General features: G+C 32.4%; 1 protein-coding gene across 4 annotated transcripts; it reads left to right on the forward strand.

The window, feature by feature from the left end:
* The first annotated feature begins 4822 nt into the window (after nt 1-4822).
* LOC132746919 (sodium/glucose cotransporter 4-like) lies at nt 4823-23143 on the forward strand. Of its 4 annotated transcripts, none has more exons than XM_060736199.1 (17): nt 4823-5116; nt 5520-5637; nt 6171-6242; nt 9478-9582; nt 10066-10125; nt 10891-10995; nt 11451-11503; nt 11769-11821; nt 12629-12709; nt 13126-13331; nt 17555-17690; nt 18684-18791; nt 19780-19930; nt 20535-20703; nt 21448-21663; nt 21940-22060; nt 22784-23143. In XM_060736199.1, the coding sequence occupies exons 2-17, from the start codon at nt 5530-5532 to the stop codon at nt 22990-22992; spliced, it is 1953 nt and encodes a 650-aa protein (XP_060592182.1). In that variant the 5' UTR covers nt 4823-5116; nt 5520-5529; the 3' UTR covers nt 22993-23143. The 4 variants fall into 4 exon arrangements, with proteins under 4 accessions (XP_060592182.1, XP_060592183.1, XP_060592184.1 ...); XM_060736200.1 differs by lacking the exon at nt 11769-11821 and adding an exon at nt 11822-11874; XM_060736201.1 differs by lacking the exon at nt 11769-11821 and adding an exon at nt 12087-12139.
* Nucleotides 23144-23798: the final 655 nt, after the last annotated feature.

The following is a 23798-nucleotide window of genomic DNA, read 5'->3' on the forward strand; positions in this document are numbered from 1 at the left end:
TTTGGTTAAGTTTTTGCATGAAAGTTGGTATCTCCATAAATACTGAATGAAATGGGTTAAAACTTCACACACCTTGTTTACTGTGATTTTCTATCATGATAGGCATAGATCCCAAAACTCTGAGTAAGCTTCTTACATAGTTATGCCCCTTTTCGTACTGTAAAGCATTGAGAATAGTGGAGCATGTTGTCTAAAGGATGGCTCTTGTTTTATGTGTAATAAATTCTTACACTTTTAAAGAATGAAGAAATATGTATTATTTAAATTATAATTATATTAAATTGAATTATTTGTTTGAATTTTGATTATTTTATTTTTTATTAATTTTACCATTTATTCTTTCATCAATTTATTAGTTTAACAAAAGTTATTTTGTAAGATTTCATTTGCTACATAGTCCTTTTAGACTTTTTTTACTCTGTTGCAGATATGTTTTTGTTATATTACTCATTAGTACACAGTTTATTAGTGCACAGTTTATTAGTGCACAGTTTATTAGTGCACAGTAGTACACAATTTATTAGTGCACAGATTTGCTTTATGTATTCAATCAGTATTTGAAATTTAGCATAATCTTCATGAATAGACACAAAATAATATATTTTTGTCACCTAGCAATGAAATTTCAGAAGAGGGATATTTTGTTGGAATGGCTGTAATAAATTTTGTTGTGATGTTATTTAACATTAAAGATACAAAGAGACCAATCTAATGTATTACAATGTAAGTGGTTAAATACAAGTTCTAGTTGGATTTCACTAAGTATTTTACTGATAAGGATATATTCAATGCATTTACGTGTTTATATTTTATTTCTTATATATATGAGTACATCATTTAATCATTAGTTTGTTTTTGTACATTTGTAGTGATGTTGTGGTGTTTGATGTATTTTTAGTTATTAATGTTACTAGGACCAAAAACAGTTCTTGTTCAGGTGTCTTTTCATGTCCAGTCAAGTTTTTTTCAATTTTTCAAATCTATTCTTTGCAATATATATTAAATAAAATTTGTAAAAAACTATTTAAAAAAAAACAACCCTACTTATCTTCCCTCTTTTTTGGCCAGATGCGGAAGATGAAACTTTGAATAAAACTCTTTTTTGGCCAGAGGCCAGACATAAAACTCATTTTTTTGGCTGGAGGCCGGAAATAAAACTCTTTTTGGCTTGAGGCCAGAATTAAAACTCTTTTTTTTGGCTAGAGGCCAGAATTAAAACCCTTCCTAGAGACTAAGAAACCATTTATTACAGGACAAGTGATCTGATTCTATTTTTGTAATTACATCATATTTTGTGTACATTGAGGGTCCAGCCATTTAAGTTTAAATGTATAAAACCCAACAAAAGTGTTTTTGTTGATATGTCCATTTTGTATAGTTAGTGGAAATTTACCTTTTTTGTTATCATGTAGTATAAGCCTATACATTTGTGATATATCTGTTCTACTGTTCTACAAACATGTCACTAAATGTCTTCCATAGTTTTATATTTTATACCTTTCCTTTTATATTATTATATTTGCTCATTTTATGCTGTTGTCACAAACCGTCTGTTGTTTTATAAATTATTTCCTTCATTAATAAAAACATTTTTTTTTAAATGATATTGTGAGTGAAGAGGCAGTTCTATAATGATTGTGAAATGTTCTTTTTCGTTAACTTACACTTTCTTAGGCCAAATTACAAATATAGTAGTGATTGTATTTTAAGTAACGCAGAGTAAAAGATTTAAATTAACTAGTGTAAAATTGAAATACCATTTTCTGACAATGGTATATTCTAATATGATTCAGATGAACTGTTTAGTGAGTTTAGATAAAGATGTAAGCTGATATTTTCATCGACAAAGCTATAGATAATAATATAATTACTACATCCAAATGCCAGTTTGAAAAGTAAAGAATAAATATGAGTATGTACTTACTTTATTTATGAGTATGTACCAGTTTTTTTTTTTTGTCATGAATTCTAAAGAATATTTGATATTCGTTTAAATCTGTTTTAATTAGGTTGTGAAAGTTTGATTTTAGACACTATATTGTTATAAGATTGCGTTACTGATATTACTGGTAGTATACAGAACAGAACAAACAGAATTTTATTTACATACTTATATATAGTACATTGTCTTGTTAACAAAGATGTGATTAAACATAGTCACATGGTATATAACAAGTGACATTGATTTTAATTAGTTATTTCAATATTTAAGTTATAAATGTGTTACATAAATTTATTACATGATGATCTTGCCAGCTATTGTTACATTATGTGAAATGTGACACTGTAGATATAAACTCATCACTGTAAGCACTTGATTGAACTTGAAGCTGAATTATACCTTATTTTTGCTATAACAGACTATCTGTTTTAAGACAAACATTGTTGGAAGAAAAATTACTTTGTTTTCTACTGCTTCAAAGCCAGATAGATTTTTAGGCTTCACTAGTTAAACCTCATAATACAAAATATATTTTTTTAGAGATTACTGTGTATTATTATCAAATAAAAATTTGATTAGTACAAATTTATTATTCTAATATTATTAGTTTGATATGATATCCTCATTTTATCAACTTGTATATTTTATTATCAATATGTTAGACTGGTTGTTAATGTTTATACAGTGGATACAGGTGATCGTTAAAGCAGGGTAGTACTCCAAGATTTAAGTCCCTAAATGCCAGTGATAATTAACTAACCACCAGAGTCAAACAAGTCTGTATATGATCACTAATATAGGCTTATCTGTATCTAATGGCCGGTAAATTATATCACTTGAGTATTGAAATCACTTTGATTAAGATTATTTTCCCTCACTATTTTTGTAATTTTAATTTCCCATAGGTCAGTGGGAGTTATTCTTACTGTTACTTCACTGTATCATGTGACTTGTTACTAAGGTAACAGTTCTCTTTCAAAGTATAAATCTGAAAAATAAAAAAGCCCATAGAAACAGTATCCGAATGAAGTATTTGTTCGGGCTAATAAAAAGAATTACACATACGTTTGTGAGTAACATAAAAAAAATCATCCCTGTAAAATACATTTTTTCCACAGGATGCTATATTTACTGATACTCACAAATCTATGTATTATTTACATGTTTATAATGAATGGTTTAAAAAAATCAAGTTATTGACATGACACAAATTAATTAATGTCGTAGATTTTAAGGCAGGTCTTTTAAAGTATATTTTCACCATTATTATAAAACATACGTGCATTACTAATCTGGACAAAGAATCATATATGTAATATTGTTTCTGTGTTTGGTATGTGTAGTTTATGTTTTCAAATCTAGTCTGTATTTGTGTTTCGTGTTGAAATCATATATCTTCCTGATTAAAAAATATTACTAGAAAATTTTGCTTGTTATAATTTCATTTGCAAGTATTGCCAGTTAATGTAGTACTTTACAGTACATTATATTGTTTTTCTGTTGTTTTTACACCGACTTTAACATACATTTTGGCCATGTCTCATAACTGGCTATCCTGGATAACCAATCAGTAATTACCACGTGACCGACCGATTCTACGCGAGTGACCGACTACTAACAGTATGTTTACAGGCATTTATGAAGAAATCTTATAGACATTCATGTCAAGTATTACCGGTTCAAATAAAAAGGTTGTGAAAATACCTTTTCTTGTAGACAGTTTTATTTAAGAAAAAGAATAAACATGACCAGAACTCTAACGACTTTGTAGATTTTGATGGCATTTATATCACTGCAGTACTGACATCCCTTTGTTTCCAAATTCTTAAAATGTAGCACACCAGTTTCAAGGCACGAGTCAAGTGGAAAGTTTGAACATTTTTTTTTAAAATTATATAACAAATGGTATATTTTATTAACAATGCATCGGTGGATTTTGATTGTATTTGATCGACATTATTTCCTCTTTGGTAATGGACCAATGTATTATGTCCCAGATTAGTATATATATATATGTCCCAGATTAGTATATATATGTCCCAGATTAGTATATATATGGTGGGAATCGAATCAATCTAACAGACCTGTTGTATAATATGGTTTAAACTAAAATGCCAATACAGTTACATATGTACTCAGTTTGATGATCTTTTCATATGCACGTTAATACAACTTTTCATTACAATCTATCCAATAATTTAAAACCTAAAATACATTTTTAAAGCCCCACTTTTCCCGCATCTCTGGCACATTGTTTCAGATACTATTTGCGAACAAAAACAAAGTCGATGAACACTGTCTAGTTTAAGATCTATTCAAATAAACCCCATTTAAGATTATTTGTTCTATGAACATTCATGTAATTACCAGAGCATGGATATCTGCATTAAAATCACTCTATGTCATTAGAATGCAGCTTCACGTACAGTGAAATTAATTAAATAGGTATCCGAGTGAAATTATTCATTCATCGGCACGTGACATATTTCTATTCTTAACATTATAAATGTTTAACGAGTTATCGTGTCTTAGAAAAAAAAGGTATATTTAAAAAAAAGTAGTTCGAATAGGGTTAAAAGTAATATTAATGCTCAGCCAGTTTAACTGTGGCCACGACCGCATTGACAAAGTGGACGCGCTCCACTTAGCATAAAATGTAAATTCGTTATGCAGTATTCAAGTAAATTTTAACTTAATATTTTGTATAGGGGGTTTTGTACCGAATTTGTGTAGTCTTACTCGATTATAATACTATTTTAAACCGATAGACATCATTTACTTGCTTTTTTAAAATGTTTTATGACACGAAACCTTTAATGTTATGCATATCAAATTAATGAAGAAAAACTTAAATAAATACATAGTACAAGCCTCTAACAGATTAAGTTTATATATTTAGTCGGGTATAAATGTTTTATCGCTCTCATTTTGTTGACATACATCTGTAAAATGCAAAGCAACGTTAATGTGAATGTTATCTTACCAAGTTTAAAGACGGAATGTAAATAAATCTAAATAAATGATTCAAAATCAGGGAAAGTTCAATGGCGATACATTTCAATAGTGATATGTTACGTTATTATACGCAGGAGCTTGATTAATTCATTTCCACTGGTCAGGCAGTTTTGGACAGTCCGTCATCCGTTGAATACGTTATACTTGTCCAGTTAGAATGTAAGTACTCATTTAGTATATTGATGACTTCGTTAAAGTTTTTTTTTCTGAAAGTTAATGTAAAGTTAATTCAGTTATAATATCTTAAATTAAATATGTTTTAAAAGGATATACGGACCGGTGTTAACTTTGTAAGGCTGTATACTGGTAAGCGAGGGTTATATGGAAAACAATAGTTTATACATAACAATGGCATGTAACCGTAAAAAAACAACGAATTTATGATACTGAATTATTGCTTTAATATGTAAAGATGAAGTTTGTTTAATGAAAAACAACGTCACAAACGAGTAGATAACGATTCAATTATAATCTACGTCCATCATTGCTTAAAAAAAACATTCTGACATCCTTTAAGACTTTTTGTTTGCATTAATATCAATTTAATATTGTATGTTTTCAGCTGCAATAGAATGTCGTCTGCCAACATAACGAGTGCATTCAACAACGCCGGCGTCGGTACAGCTGACGTTGTTATTATAATCATCTACCTGGCTTTTTGCCTAGCTGTAGGACTTTGGGTAAGGCCGCTCGTGTGAATACAAATATTTATTGTCTCTTCAAGGAACAGTGGCAGAAGTATCTTCCAGAAGTGTTTGTCAAATTTCATATTTTGAGAGTTAGAAAAGGCAGCAATGTGTCTCAAAAGACATAACATACATTTCTTTGCTGCACAAGCATGCACTTATTTAGACGGGGTCTTTGCTGAAAGTCTAAACCTCACTTCTTGTAGCGCGAGACGGCACGTGTCCGCGAGACGGCACGTGTCGGTTTTGCCAGTACAGTATTTTGTAGAGTATTATATACAATTATAGACTTAAATTGAGGTCTATTTATAGTTTTTTTCGGACCTGTGAAAAGTTATATCGATCACGGACGACAGTATAAGATATCGTATGATGTATCCATATCAGTTAATGTTTACTTTAAGAAGAAAAACAAATGTGTTTTACTTCGGCCACATATCTAGCATGTCGTCATAAAAATTTCGTTGTTTATTCAATGCTTTTTATATTCATTTCATTTGTATAATCTGATTTTTGTATCACTTCAGGCAACATGGCGAACTCAGAGATCGAGTGTAAGCGGGTATTTCCTGGCTGGCAGGGACATGCTATGGTTTGCGGTAAGTTATTTGAACCTTGGTACAAGGTCGTTCTTGCAACAAATACCGGTATGTAGCAACGGAAAATCATTTTAAGGTATGGTTACAATACACCTGGTAGTTAGATACTGGAAAACAAGCTCTTCCGGTTTTTCTTTGAACAATTTTACTAATCAGCGATTACACATGCGTTACTGATTAAGAGTTGACTTGTATAGTTGACCATTGCGAGCATATTATATTAGCCAGCACGTATAGCTGAAATCGGTTAGAGCGCGATACTTGTAATCTCGACATTGTGGGTTAGATTCCCGGGTTGGCCAACTAACATTACCAATCAGTCTTTCGGATGAGACTTTAAATCCAGGTCCCATGTATGAGTGCTTAAAGCCTTAAACATTTGACACGCAGAAGAACCAGGGGAAGCTTATGGAATTGGGGCATCTTTCTGTATCTGTATCTTGCACGATCCTCCAAAATCAAAATTGACTAATACTTCTCAGGAGGATTCGCCCATGCGAGTATAAATAAACTCAAATAAACTCGCACACACGCACATGATATTGAAGAATAATAAGAATATACATGTACTTGTAATGTTGCAGTTAAATATGAGAGCCAATTATACATGGAATCTAAGCTATTGTTGGTATATATTAGGTACACATAAGGTTATTTGTTATAAGGGAGATATGAAGACATGCTGAGTGACTTTTTACCGATTTATGGTATTTATTTTTAAATTTCAGGCAGATATATATTATGAAAGGGGAAACACCACGGTGCTTTTCTTTGGCTGACATTCATTGACACTGATTTTATCCTACACATTTTATTATAGCACCGTCTTGTCTGATTTCAATTTATATCAAACATAAGATAAAGATATCACTCGTTTCTCAAGTCGGACAAAACATATGTAAACAATGTAAACAGGATTATTTTACTTAGTGAAAACTGAATGTAGTTTATCAGTGCGAATGATATATTTCTGTTACGTAGAAAATCAAAGCACAGAAGGCGCTGAATTTGTTTGGGTCTCAGAATGTAAGAAAGGTGCAGGTTGTGAGATTATATGTTTAGTGCCACCAATGCTTTCCAGCGTTTTAATTGTAGTAAATTGGCTATAAGACTAATTGCAACACTGATATTCAATCCAATGTTTATTTGACTTTAACAATTTAAAAAAAATGAGTTACCTTTACTGGGATTTGAACTCCAGACCTCTCGCTTCTTAAGCGAGCCCGAAAACCCTTCAGCCACGGTTAAATTTATATGTGAACGGCCTGAAGAAAACCATATTATTCTAAATTAGGGCTTGTAACGACTTTTAACTGTTGTTTAACACAGATGTAAATAATCCTGAAGCTTACTATAAGCATGTATATTTATAAAGAATCAAAGGGCTTCAAGTTCTTTGGTATTTTCTGATCTTTGCAATCTAAATCGTACTGTATATCTGTATGCATTTTTCTGTATAAGTTTATTTTTATGTTTTATAATTCATTTTGTAAGGCACATACGGAATTCTGCATAACTAGAGTTGCATCAAAAAATCATTTATGTACTTTTTTTACGACAGCCAATGTAAATCATGGCTACTTCCTTAACAAAAACAATTAAAAAAAGAATTTAACAAAAAAAAAATTTCCTCGACTGGGATTCGATCTCGAGACCTCTCACTCACTACGCGAGCGCGTTACCACTGTACCACGGAGAAGTTATACACAGAATGTCTGAATAATATCAAGTCATTCTAAATTTAGAACTTCCATTGCATTCAGGTTTGTAATCCTTATTAATTTCGAGGTATAATGTTCAGGGTAAACCTGTTGTTTAAAATTGAAGTAAATATTTTAGCGAAAATCCTCTCGCCCAAACAGTCCGACATGTAGAATCTATATATTCCAATACTCGGTTTGTGTAGTATTCGGCAATCTACATGGCTAAAAATAGTATTTTCATTGATAAAATCATATTCATCCGCGTAATTTGTGATTGTGCATTTATTGACAATTCTATAAGCCAACGCTATTGTTTAACTTTAAATGCGTTGTAATTTGTTGGATACTTGTAACAAAATAAAATATTTCTTTCTTTTAAATCGCTAGTTTTAAGCTGTTTTGAGAACTACTTGTTGTTAGGTTTGTCATAAACTTCTGTGTCAGAGATTGAATGTCCGCTTTGTATTTAGTTATTTTCGATCAGAAAATACCAGAAAACAATATTAGAAATCTTTGACCATTCGGGAATTACTTTGCTTGAAAATTGATGCGCCTGTCTTTGACCATCTTTACGCAGTGATCTCCCTTGAATTTTTCGGCTTTAGTGTACATACAAAAGGGAAGTAACCGCTTCAAAAAAGTGGACTACTTTCGGCATTTGCAATTAAGAACATTAGACTCTGAAATTTCGCTACCATTATTTGTTTGGTCTGACGACCCAAACAAATAAAAAACTTCCGGATGGACTACATAAATTGAGACATGTTTTCACCGAATTGGTATACTAGAAGTGTTCCTGTTAAATCTTTTTGACATCGACAAAGTCATAAATTGTCACTTGGAGATATCTTTTACAAAAAGAATGTTGTATTGATATTGATAAGACTATGATCTTTCCGTACTCTAAAGTGCAAATGATTATAAACACTACTTGAACGATCTATTTCTTTACGGGGAATGAACAAACTTATCTATGCAATCATTATTTTAATTTGAGTTATAACAATTTGAACGACAAAGCTTTATTAAATTGTTTAGTTTCTACGGTGGCACAGAGGTGACATTTGTGTGTTTTTATTTATCTCGTACGCACGAGTTACTAAGTCGTACACACGAGACAATTAATTCGTGCGCACGAGTACTGATCAACTCTATCACATGATGGTCCCCACCCTTTAAATACCTCTGTGCCACCGTAACTTTCTCATTGTAACCTTTTGTTGCTGGAAATATTAAGATCGATTTTTATATGAATATAAAAATAATCAAAAATGTTTCAAGTTTGATCATGATATTCTACATTTGATGTATAAATGCTCTGATTCGTAGCACTGTCTTATACTTGCATTGGAAAGATCAGGATCTTATTTGCAACGTTGTTTTAGCTTTTCTCGTTCTTTTCTCAGGGGGAGGGCGTGTATTTCTCTATTACGTTACGATATTGCATAGTCAGAAAACATATATAAATCTTTACCCTGATAATAATGTTATCCTTTCACATATATTATATGATAATGAAATATTTTTTCCAGATTGGAGCATCTCTCTTCTCCAGTAATATTGGTAGTGGTAGCTTTGTTGGTCTAGCTGGAACTGGAGCAGCATCCGGTATAGCAGTTGCAAGCTACGAATTGAACGTAAATATCAAACAATCTATTCTTTTTAAATACTAAATAGAATTTTGTTACGTTATTTAGTATGACATTCTACCAAGTACAAATGTAGTTTATCAAATAGTAGCCTAAAGCTTCAAGAGACACATATATTTAAGCATTAAATTAAGTGTGCTTCAACAGTTGACAAAAATTTTCAGTCTTGAAATTGGCCTCTACCCGTTACATTTACATGATTGACAAAATATTAGACATATATATTTACAATATAGAAAGTGTTGACAAGTAAACAATTTGCTCGATGCGTATTGTTTTCTACCGGTGAATATTTGTTATTTTTTTCTCATTAGCGGTAGCTAACATAACGATCTTTGACTGTACTGAAGTGAAATGATGATAGTAATGAAATATTAATCATGTATCATAAACAAAATTGCACATGGTATATGACCTACTAAATAAGCAAAACATGTTGCAAGTGTATCAGTTTATTTTGTTCCATTGCAGGGTTTGTTTTGTCTTCTATTGTTAGCATGGCTTTTTGTTCCTGTTTACATTGCAAGTGGGGTAAGTTTATAATTACATAAACACTAATCTTTTCGTTTGTTTTCTGCAATCTTTGATGATGGTGAGTATAAATCAAACCTCTCCTGGGAGGGGACAATAGCCCACATGGACAATATCCGACTGGGACTCAACTGCTGTCCAAGTAGGATATTATCCAATAGACTCTTTCCGAGTGAACTATAATCCAAGTGGGATAACATCCAATGGGCTATTTCCCCGGTTGGCTTTTATCTTAGTGGACCTTGTCCTAACGGGCTGTTGCCCGGGCTGGCTATTGTCAAAGTGGACATTGGCCTAGTGAGATTTTGATCTACACTCACTCTCTGTCATGCTCACTGTTCAGTTCTCATAATTTAGCACATGTGAAACATTTCCAATGATTATTCTACACATGTTTAAATTTTATCAGGTTTGAAAGCTTGCCAAGGAAATACATATATTAACACTGTGAATTGCATTGAATCTTACGCCATTCTGTTTAAATATTGTTACATGCTATATTGTAATTAGTAAGGATATACGGTCAGCTATACATATGAATAAATAAATATACTGTAACGCCGCGTGGAAACGTCAGTATGGGATGTTCTGCTATAGGGTTTCATAATCGATATGGTAGCAAATTGACTTATGATTGTAGAATTCATTTCCATTGTAATAATAAATGTATTCTGGAAAATCATATTAACTTTCACAAAAACAATACGATAAACATAGAAAACGATAAGAATAGCAGTGTTTTATACTAGATTACGTATATTTCAGGTATATACCTTACCAGAGTATTTGAAGAAACGATTTGGTGGTCAACGATTACAAGTGTATATGTCAGTTCTAGCACTTCTAATATATGTGTTCACTAAGATTTCCGTAAGTTATTGCCTTATTAAATGTATGTTAACTTAATTACGTGTGTATTTATTAGCGTAGATACGGACTGAAAAGGGGAAATAACGAAACATAACTTATTACTCAAAGATCCCTTTTGCTCCACGTGTATTGTTTTATACAACCTACGTATACGGTAGATACAGACATTTGCTATAGTTGTAGTTAAAATATTTATCTTAATAACACGGGTGATAAAATCCTGTTACTGTTTTGTGGTTGTTATAATTAAGTAATGTATGGGAAGAACATCAACTTCCTGATCTGGGGGGTCTTTGATTCGAGTAATGGAAAAATAGCATCAAAGACCAAAAAAAAAAAAAAAAAAAAAAAAAAACAACAAAACAAAACAACATAATATTTCAGTGTAAATCCATACCTCCCTATCTACTTCTGGTATTATTATTTATCTGTTGCATTTTTCCCCCCAATTTCAGGCAGATATATATGCTGGTTCTATATTCATACAACAAGCAGTAGGCTGGAACATGTATGTTGGAATCATTGCTCTGCTCGCCGTCACCGCTATATACACTGTCTCAGGTATGTTGGCATCATTGCTCTTCTAGCCGTCACCGCTATATACACTGTCTCAGGTATGTTGGCATCATTGCTCTTCTAGCCGTCACCGCTATATACACTGTCTCAGGTATGTTGGCATCATTGGTCTTCTAGCCGTCACCGCTATATACACTGTATTAGGTATGTTGGCATAATTGCTCTACTCGCCGTCACCGCTATATACACTGTATCAGGTATGTTGGTATCATTGCTCTACTCGCCGTCACCGCTATATACACTGTCTCAGGTATGTTGGCGTCATTGCTCTACTCGCCGTCACCGCTATATACACTGTCTCAGGTATGTTGGCGTCATTGCTCTACTCGCCGTCACCGCTATATACACTGCCTCAGGTATGTTGGCATCATTGCTCTACTCGCCATCATCGCTATATACACTGTCTCAGGTATGTTGGCATCATAGCTCTACTCGCCGTCACCGCTATATACACTGTCTCAGGTATGTTTGCATCATTGCTCTTCTAGCCGTCACCGCTATATACACTGTCTCAGGTATGTTGGCATCATTGCTCTACTCGCCGTCACCGCTATATACATTGTCTCAGGTATGTTGATTTAATTGTTCTACTCGCCGTCACCGCTATATACACCGTCTCATGTATGTTGGCATCATTGCTCTACTCGCCGTCACCGCTATATACGCTGTCTCAGGTATGTTGGCATCATTGCTCTACTCGCCGTCACCGCTATATACACTGTCTTAGGCATGTTGGCAATATTGCTCTACCCAACGTCACCGCTATATACACTGTCTCATGTATATTGGCATCATTGCTCTACTCGCCGTCACCGCTATATACGCTGTCTCATGTATGTTGGCGTCATTGCTCCATTCTCAAGCTTTCCAGTCCAGTCTCCTATAAGTTTCAAATTATAAATGTGCATATAAAGTTTGCCTTCCCGTAGCTCACAGTACACTACAAACAAACAAACACATAAACAGATTTTTGTATAAAACAATGAAGAATTGTTGGACACAATCTTGTTATATTATATGGGATATGATCATACCAATGTTATATTTATTTTTTCAGGAGGTTTAAAAGCCGTCATCTACACGGATACGTTACAGACAGTAATTATGGTCGGCGGTGCTATTGTACTCATGATTATAAGTAAGATTTGTATATAACTAGTCACATTACCTTTATTTGTTAATCACAAATGCGTATTCTTCTTGCATAAAACAAAAAGTTAATGTTGATTTTGTGTAAATTATTGATTAAAAATAATTTCTGGAAAAGAAATTGCAGATATGACAAAACACAACGAATATCTATAAAATACCGGTAGCACAGGTACTTCTAGGGTGTGGAGCTCCAAACACCTTAGAATCCAAGTAAATTGTACATCTGTCAGTCCTAGCTCATTAACTTATCTTAATTATATATGTTAATAAAATATATAAACGTTGGAATATGTTTTTTTATTCTAAACGGCGTATAAAATAGAAATAGTTTGAAAAACAAGTGGATTGTTGTTCACTAGTTTACACCATTCACATATTAAATGGAGGACATGTTATTTACAGGTTTTGTTAAAGTTGGTGGTATGAATAAGCTTTACAAGGAATACCAGTATGCCGTACCAAAAGTCCTTGTGAATAATTCTGACTGCGGTAAGCCAACTGATGAAGCTTTTCATCTCCTTCGTGATGCTACAACAGGTGACCTCCCTTGGCCAGGAAACGTGTTCGGCATTACTATTCTCAGTACTTGGTACTTCTGCTCTGACCAGGTCAGGTTGTCTTCCTCATTATTTACTTTCATTACATGTTAACAGGGAAAAAGGGGGGGGGGGGCTTCCTCGGCTAAGTTGTTAAAGCCACTGGCCCATCACCGCTGTGAGTTCGAATCCCATTAGGGGCTTTAGTGGGGCGGGAAATAAGGTCTCTGCTGTCAAAATAGTGCAAATTGTGATACAAGCATGAAACTTTCAGGAAATTATCTTTAGACCATGTAGATTTCAAAAGTGAAGTGGGCCAAAAAATATCTCTGCTCATTCAAGATGGCCGCCATTTTCAAGATGGCCGCCATATAAATTTGACGTACATAATAGCTTATTCATTCCAAATTTTTGTACAGACTTGAAACTTACACCAAAGCATGCATTATAGTTTCCCTTTTCAAATGTTTAAATCTTTAAGCAATTTCGCTTGCATGTTTCTTCAGAATCCAAGATGGCGTCCAATATGGCTGCCAATTTTAATGAAAACTGATATATCTCTTTTGTAGTATAATTTTTTGCACACAGTATGCTTATTTCCATATAAAATTGTTAAACATATTAGAACAAAAATAAAATTTTAGGTTAACCACATTGTTAGTCATGTTTTTAGTTTTTTGTACAAAAAAAAATCTTTAACAGTTTCAAAGAAAAAGTTCCACTTTTTGCATTTTTCTCTAACATGGTTTTCTAGGTCTATGTACAAAATTCCAAAAGTTACATAGTTTCTTAAAGTGTATTTTATATTGAATCAACACTGTTTTATTGTATAATTGTAACGAAAACAAAAAATGTGAAGGTTTTATACTTATTCAAAGTGGGTGGGGTAAACTCAGACAATTGTAGTACAAAATAACGTCTTTTATGAATTCTTATGCAAATAGTCACTGTAAAAGTATTTTATTGTATTAAGGTATTTTTGTCTTCCTTCAGGTCTAGAGGGTGTACTTAAATATCAATAAATGCAGATACACTCATATGTATACATTCAGTTTAATATTAAATGTGTTTGCATGATATAAGTTGTTTCAACATTCTTAATATAATTTGATAATTGTACAGAAAGAAGACTTGACTATTCATCAACGAACCATATGTTAGATAAAATCATGACTGGACCTGAGTGAAATGTTGTCTATTTATGAATAAAATTATTTCCTTGCTAAAAGCTTGTAACAGAATGATTCAAAGTTATATTTACTTGCACATCTTTGTAACCAAGTATAATTGAGTTAGAACTGTCCATTTCTAATAACTTATGTAGACATGATATTTTCAAAAGAAACAAAAATTAAGGCGACTGATACATCATATTATCTATGTGTGCTAAAATATGTATCAATAAAACCGCTTGACCCACATAGCATAGCTTATGATTTGGAATATAAACTAAATGTATTCATACTTTATTTTCCCCATTAAACAATAGAGAATAGTTGACCCTAGATCACTCGCCTAAGATCCACTGCTGGAATTTTAAGATCTATAATTCTTTAATACTGAAGAATGCTTAAATCATATAAGGAGTATCTTTTTTCACCAAATACAGTCATGATTTATATACTATTTGAAAAGAAACATGCCCAATAACTAGGCTCTCAGAACTACAAAAAGACTCATATAACTATATTCCAATATGAGTCCATGTAAACTAAGTGATTTTGACCCTATGCCAAAATAGTTTATATAGCATCACAATGTGATGATATACAATATATTTTCTTCTCTGTACACTGTATTTTCAGAGAAGAATTTTAATATATAAGTGAATGTAAACAAAGTGACAGGTAAAGCCATTTTGGACTGCAGGAGCATGATTTAAATGCCCTCACGAGGAACACAGTTTTTAAAGACCTGTGTCGGGAATCTTATTGAAGTTTTTTTTTGTTGTTATTTTTAAAAAAATCAACAAACAAAGAAACTACAATGCCTAGAGCTTAGATAGTCACCATGTAACCTTGCCAAGTAAAGAAGACCTCTTTTAAAGTTACATAAAACACTTTTGGATCATTAAGTGTACATGCAAAATTAAAAATCTTCTCAAAAATCAAAATGCACAGAGCACAGGTACTAAGCATGTAGCCCCACCTTGTGTCTTTACCAACATATTTAATGTACCGTGCTCATAGAGCTACCTGGGTTCACAGTCTTGTATAGGAAAACACATTAAAAACATCTAGTGTTAAACTACAATGACTTTAACTAAGATATTTGGGATGTAGCCTGATATAACATGCATACATTTGAATGTATGATGCTACTGCAGTCTAAAATGGTTTTGCAATGAGTATCACTTAATTTACTAAGACTAATGTATTAAATCTGTTTTCTCCTACTCCTAACCAACAGTATCTCAATCTGACGCATAGACATTAATCATGTATCATCATAATTGTGTTATACTCTACAAATATTTGATATATCATGGTCAACATGGTCAAAATTTACTAAGTTTATATAGACTCATATATGAATAATGTTATTAAAGTCCTCTCGTGTGAAAAAATTGAAACTAGATATTGAGCATGTTTCTTTAAACGCAACCGGATTCAATTATGACACAAATCATGTGTGTTCTGACATAATTGACACTCCCAAAATGATATTGTTACCTTTTTTCCAACAATGATCTTAGGTGAGTGATCCAGGGTCATTATTCCCTCTTATTGAAAGAAAAAAAAAAAGAGATACGATTACTTTAGGAAATACACTTACTTTGTATCTTAACTTTTCAAAAAACTGCATGCAGGCCAGGCCATATCATTGATATATCTGTTTCACATCATATACATTTTGTTGGCTTTTAAGCCATGTTTATATTATAAATATAAAATTGTGAAGGAGGCAAAAATATGCGTTTATGGACTACCTTTATACCTTACATTCCTGTACATGCTTGCTATTTTAAGCACGTTTAGTTGATTTATTGCCTTCTTATATGTCTTTACAATTAACAATTAATATGTGATATCAAGTATATTGAAACAAAAATTATCATGCAACCAAATTTAATAACTGAATGTATACAAATGTTTGTATGTGCATTTCTTGCTTAGCCACTTGGCCCGAAGGAAGACAAAAATACTTTCATCCAATAAAAACTACTTTTTAAGTTGGAACATTTGCATTAGAATTCATAGAAAAGCAAAAAGGCAAAGAAATAGAATGAACTTAGCTATGTTTATTTTCTGTTGTTTTTTCTTTTACAATAATTACCGTATAAAATTACCCCACCCACTTTCACAAAATATAAAACCTACAGATTTAATGTTTTTCTTACATTTTTAACAATAAACACATGATATTAATGGAATGTCAATTCCAGTTTAAGATATAAAGTAACTTTTTTAACTTTGTACATTAATTAAGGAAATCAAATTTGAAAAATATGAAAAAAAAAGGATTTTTTTCTTGATCTTTCTGAAAAATATTTCTAAGACACAAACTTTTAAAATGTTTACTTTTATTGAAATTAACATATAATTTGATTATCTTTGATATGTTTAAACACTTTTTATCATAATAAACATAATTTGTGCAACAAATTTTACTATAAAAATAATATAACAGTTTTGCACAAAATCAACGGCCATATTGGACGCCATCTTGGATTTGGAAGAGGTATGAAAGAGAAATTTTGTAAGATTTAAATTTTTGAAAAGGAGAAACTATATGCATGCTTTTGGTGTTAGTTAAATGTCTCTACTAAAAATTGGAATGAATGAGCTAGTATGTACGTCAAATGTGTATGGCGGCCATTTTGAAAATGGCGGCCATCTTGAATGAGCAGAGATATTTTTGGGCCCACTTCACTTTTGAAATCTACATGGTCTAATGATGATTTCCTGAAAGTTTCATGCTTGTATCACAATTTGCACTATTTTCTCAATTTCCCGCCCCACTACTTAGGATTCCTTCGTGTAAGGAAACTATCAAGCAAGATGACGGAAGATCAGTGGTTTTACTCAGGTGTCCGCTTGAATCAATACACGGACGGGCAGTTGTAGTTTCCTTCACCACGAAAGCTGGAAAATCTCCATATAAACATAATCTTACTAAAAACCAAACAAAAATATGCATTTAATCATAAAACGACGCGCGTTTCTTTTATACTATACATGTATTACGTTATAATAAATTATAAACACTTATCATGTTTAGGTTAGGGATTAGCAGAACTGTGTATAATTTATTGTACTCTTTAGACTATTTAATTGTTTAACAAACTGTTACAGGTTTTGGTACAACGTTCTTTGGCAGCTAAAAATATGCACCATGTTAAAGGAGGGTCAATTTTAGCGGCATACCTAAAGATTCTTCCATTGTTTACTACAGTATTTCCCGGAATGATTAGCCGAACACTATTTCCAGGTTCAGTATTGTACATTTTATACAATGTATTAGAACTACAAATAAGTGTTTTTTTTTTATTGATCGATTGAAAGCACAATTGCTTGCGATTATTTACTAATTCTCGCTTTGTTTTATTTTATTAGTACCAACCATTGTTTTAGAAGTACACATTTAACTTTATACTAGGATGAATTTAGAAGAAGTAATTTTATGTAGGAAAGAGCTAATATACTAGTACCAACGAATAGACACATTTTGAGCAAGCGATGTCTTATAAGTAATCTTAAAACATGTCAGTGGCGCTCAAACCCTTATTAATTTGTTACAAGCAAGAATCATTACTTTGATCATCGATTTATTGAATTTTATTCCGGAATCGAAACTTTGCCTAATGGTTCTGATTGAAATAAACTTTGAAACTTTATGTAACACAACAAACACAGACTTTGCATGCCGTTCAAGAAAACGTAAATAACAAAGGCGAATACATGTCCCCTTGTCTCAGTCCATTTCGAATAACATTTGATTTTTGTTTTCAACGTAATCATGTCATATCCAATACTTGTCCAATAAACATAAATTATTATTTGAGGCTGAATATCTGAAATATTGTATCTACTTTTTTCTACTTTGAATGTTTTATACTTCCTGACCAGGTCTTCCAAATATAGTCAGCTTTCATCCTATTTTATCATTAAACTTCGTAGCTTTCATCCTATTTTAACATTAAACTTCGTAGCCTTCTTCCTATTTTATCATTAAACTTCGTAGCTTTCGTCCTATTTTATCATTAAACTTCGTAGCTTTCGTCCTATTTTATCATTAAACTTCGTAGCTTTCGTCCTATTTTATCATTAAACTTCGTTTTGTTGATACAATAAATTAAGTGTTATAACGTTGATAACATAGGAACATAGGAATTAATAAAAATGTCAAAACTTTTATTATCTGGTCGTTTTATACAATACAAATTTTAATATTTAAAGTTTTGTTTTCTGTGTCTTCTGACAGATCAAGTGGCGTGTGTAGATCCAGACATTTGTAAAGCTGTGTGTGATAACCCAGCCGGATGCACTAATATTGCTTACCCAAAACTGGTTGTTGAGTTAATGCCTCTAGGTATATATTGTCTATACTTGTATAACTGCAAATCGGCTCTTACTCGGCAACCGCTTTTTTCGTGAAGAAACCAGTGCTAATAGTGAAAATTGTGACATATTTTAATTAGCCAGGTCAGGTGTTTCTAAAAAGGCTGATAACACTGTAGCAATGTGAGGATACATTCAATTTATTACATAGATAATGCACGTGGAGCTCAGCTCGCAGAGACAAATGAGTACATATCCTTTTAACTCTAAGAAAAATGTCAATTATTAATTGCTGACTGTTTCTATTTTTTAGAAAAAGTAAGCAAAACATTATTTTGTTTCATATGACAGGAATGAATTGCATTAACAATCCTAGGTATTGTTGAAAACTCATTGTTTTACTTGCCAGATTAAGTAATTGGACCCCATCCTTGTTTGTACGTGACTGCTGGGGGAAAACAATGTTATGCTTAATTAAAGAAGTGACACTTTCTATATTTTTATCTGATATCGAGTTGTAAGAGCCGATTTGCAGTTATATTGGTAAGAGTTTGATAAGACTCCCTATGGTGGTCTTAATACAAATTCTTACCCATACATCATGTTATAATGATCTGATTTTTTGTCTGTATGATGTAGCATATGTATCGATCTAATCAGGTTTACAGATTGTTTCACATTGTGTTTGAAATTATGGTTGAAATAATGTAGAATGCTCATGCCTTTTGTCAAATTCATCATACAACACACAAACGCCATATAATGTCATAGCAACTTCTGAGTTTTTTTTAAAGTTGAGGAAAAACTAAGATGCCCACTGAACATTATCTTAGACACAAAACTTATGTAAATTTACCGCTAACTAATTATCTCAGATATAGATCTTTGGTAGAACCACAAGACTAGTCAAAAAGAATGTTCATATTTTGCGCAGAATTCTTATACACGATGGCTAAGGGCAAATAAAATATTTCAACTTTTAAAGGCTAGTCGTGGTTTTATGTGCCCGTATGTTACAGGTTTGAAAGGCCTGATGCTGGCTGCGATGATGGCGGCATTGATGAGTTCTCTAACATCAGTATTTAATAGTTCAAGCACTATATTTACGATGGATATTTGGCACAGATTCAGACCCGCCGCTACAGACGGAGAATTACTTGTCGTGGGAAGGTAATGCTCTACTAGCGGCTCAATTGTTTTAAATTTTATAGAATATTCATTAGATTTATATATCTATTTTATATATTTCGTTTCCATAAAAGCATTTTTGAAAAGATATTCTGCTAGTTATCCCGTTATTTAATATATACATAGACTGATGAACAAAAAAGCGAAAGTTGCTTCATTTTTCTGTATAGAAAACAACATAGAATTTTCAACAAATTTAGGGAGGTAATCTATTATACATTTGTGACAATTTCGACATATTGCGTTTTTTCCATGTTTTATCAATATGAAAGAAACATCTAAAAAACAAAAGCAACACAACGTTTCAATGATTTTGAGCTCAGATGTAGGGAAACTGAAATAATAAATTACACAACTTAACGTTATAATGCATGTATCCTCAACAGAAATAGCTCGAGCATAATTTAAAAGTAACCATGTTTTAAGTATCATGTGAATGTGAAAACAGAAAACACGGAATTAAATAAACGTTGAAGAAAATAAAACAATGCTTACAAGTTTGATGTTGCTGTCATAGAGCACGAGATTAAGTATTTTATTTGTATTATGATATTGACTTTGTAGTTAAAAATGTTTGGATTTTCAGGATATTTGTGTTAATTCTTGTTGGTGTGAGTGTTGTTTGGATTCCGGTGTTACAAGCGTCTCAAGGTGGGCAACTCTTCAATTACATACAATCGGTGACTGGCTATCTCGCACCGCCTGTACTCTCACTATATCTTCTAGCCATACTTTGGAAGAGGACAAACGAAAAGGTAGCCTTACGCAACAAATTTTAGATACGTATTATTTAAATGTACATAGCGATGCCGATTGTTTCTTTTGCAATACCTGATGATATTTTGAGTGTGTAACTGTTCGACATTAGTTGCGTTGCCTAAATAAAAAAGAATAAAGCGGAATACTGGAATATAAAATGTTTTTCACTCTGACCTCTTTGATATGACATTTACATGTTCAGCAGGACGATAGCCAACCATTTATAGTTTTGTTGTCACGTAGTGTTAACTGTTTTTGTTTGTCCTTTGACCTCTTTTTATGACTATTTAACCTATGGATATGATGTTTGGAATAAGTCTTTGAAAAATTTACTTATTTAAATTTCTTTGAATAACTGAATTTAACATTGACCCAATGGTATGATTGTGAAAACGTTTGCATGAATGTTCACAAAATTTTTGACATGACACAGTAGTTGCAAGATATTTATGCTATACATTTTATAATTTTTGGCATTAAAGAATAGTCGGACACCTTGCAGTATTTTACACAAGATTTCTATGTGTATAAAGTCATAAAACTATACTGCAATGAAATGAAATGAAAATACAATGCAAAGTATTCATATTTTTTGTGATGATAACGCAGGCAAAAATTGGTCTGAAATTACTTTTTGATAGTTTTTTCATCTTTGGAGATACTAAAACGTTTGCGAAGATACTCGTAATTTCAAAGTCTTTAAGAAAAAAGACAACATCAACGTTTTTTTTTCTTTTAAGGGAGCGTTTTGGGGCTTAATGATTGGCTTGTTGGTAGGCTTAATTCGGATGGGTCTAGATTTCGGATATGGAAGCCCAGCTTGTGGTGAAGAGGACACTAGACCAGTCATTATATCAAAAGTTCACTTCCTTCACTTCACCATTATATTGTTCTTCATTAGTCTGTTTACAACATTTACTGTTTCCCTTATGACACAGCCAATCAAAGAAGAGCATGTAAGTAGCTATTTTGTAAATCGCAGAGGAAAGTCAAAAGATTGTTGTTTATTACTCAAAAGAGAGTAACTTACACATTTCAGTTTTCATTCTTAATTTCTTCGAATTTATTGTCTTCTTTTGCTATTTTTAGTTACTGAAAGGTTTGTTATGCCAATTTCATTTGTATAAAATGACAAGTGTACATTGGTGTATTTGAATAGAAAAAAATGTTTTGTGTGTTTCATTCTTACTTTGTAAACTTTATGAAGAAAAATTTGTGAATAACATCTTCAGTTACAACGTTTGACATGGTGGAGTAGACACAGTACCATAGAGCGTATACCGTTTGATGAGGAAATAGATTACAAGAAACGTGCGCTCGAGCATGCGCAGAAACATGCCACACACGAACAAAGTAAGAATGTAAATTGTAAAGTCCTGGGATATACATATGTATTATATTGATAGTTATTGACACAAAAAAGTTAAACATCCAAATGTTATGTCAAACATGCAAGTGTATATTGAGTGTTTCATTTTGTTTGAAACCACTTTGAAGCCTGTTATCATAATTATTATTGTCACAGAAATCATGAGTTGACAACGCGCAAAACTGAGGCATCTACATGTTCGTTTTAGTGAGGTTTTACTGTAACTGACTAAATTGTGATACATGAAAATATGTTTAGTTTATCGTCTATACAGTAATACAGTAAGCATATATTTACGTTGTTATCAGTAACTATTGTAGTTAAATTGTCAACTTAAAGACTTGCAGCATATATGTATCCTGCATAACCTTTTAGTTCTATTATATCCATAATACAAGGATGCAGTTTATACAGAACTTATTGTAGTTCGATGCAAATTGTGTAGGCAGCTATACGCTTATTGACACGCTCTTGAATCCATCCCCGCACAAGCCAACACTAAGCAACGTAAAATTTCTTGCTGGGGTTTAAACCCATACGGCTAGAAAGCTTTAGACTACCAGTCTGACGCGTTAACCACTTGCCCTCGCAGCCACTATCGTGATGCGTTGACATTTCATGTTGAACAACCTTTATAAAGCCTAAGTAATTATGATGTCATCAACAAGTTTCAATGCATATACATGTATTATATATATTTTTGTCAGAGGAATTACCGGGATGGCGCCGTGTTGTGTACATTATTTGTGGGTATGAATCTCCGAAGCCACCGGAAGAAGTGACAGCGGAGGAACATAAGGAAAGGGAACGGCAGCTTACGTCCATAGAGGAACATCCTAAATGGAAGTGGTTTGTCAACATAAACGCCATTTTCCTGATGACCATTGGTATCTTTCTCTGGGGATACTATTCATAAAATAAACACTTAGCAAAATATCTAGTGTCTTATAGAATGATTATACATAGAAGACATTTAATATGCATTGTAGTTACTAAGTAGATGTTTCAATAAATCGTTGAGATAATAATTATTGTTTACACAAGTTTACAATAAAAACGTCTGATGATTTTTTCTGTTGTTGCTGTCATTTCGATTTCTATCAGGAGTATGAGAACAACTTAGCGTACATACAATTCAAAAACCTTTGAAGAGGAACACCCTTTGTTTGTGAGACAAATATTTTAACATTTCTACTTATTAATCGATTAAATGTTCACTTTAAAATCTTAAACTCTAGCTAATACGCAGACTATCGTATACTCCGTCAGAAATACCAAGCATAATACCAAGCATTCAGCGACATCCACATCGTGATTTAATGTTAGGAATATAGATTTATCCACCATTAAAATGCCGAATGTCTTAAATAGACTTGTCCAAGTTCCATTTCCGGAACTGCCCAGTGTCAGTTTTGGTGATTAACAATGTAGAGCCTGGCTCTATAGTGCAGGCAGTGATCACTTCCGGTTCCGGTAGCGTAATGGACAACTGATTACTTTCATTAACACAAAAATATATAATAAAATCCTTTGCTTACGGACAGATCCCGTACGTGTTATTTCTGAGTTAAAAACGAAATGAATGTCGTTAGTACTATTGATTTTAATAAAAGATTTGAGGGATAATTATTATACAATATTTGATTTGTAGGTTTTTAGATTATTGTAACAGAGCGCATTGTTTTGTGCAGTTGTAACCCCCCAAATTATCGTAAAACCTAC

The sequence above is a fragment of the Ruditapes philippinarum genome, unplaced genomic scaffold (genome assembly GCF_026571515.1).
Source record: "Ruditapes philippinarum isolate M1 unplaced genomic scaffold, ASM2657151v2 ctg815_1_1_1_1, whole genome shotgun sequence".
Taxonomy (NCBI): domain Eukaryota; kingdom Metazoa; phylum Mollusca; class Bivalvia; order Venerida; family Veneridae; genus Ruditapes; species Ruditapes philippinarum.

Coding starts and splice junctions, on each gene's coding strand:
- LOC132746919 (XM_060736198.1), top strand. CDS start 5,530: ATGTCGTCTGCCAACATAACGAGTGCATTCAACAACGCCGGCGTCGGT. Junction 6,243..9,477: donor GGGACATGCTATGGTTTGCG/GTAAGTTATTTG, acceptor TATTTTTTCCAG/ATTGGAGCATCTCTCTTCTC. Junction 22,061..22,783: donor ACATGCCACACACGAACAAA/GTAAGAATGTAA, acceptor TATTTTTGTCAG/AGGAATTACCGGGATGGCGC.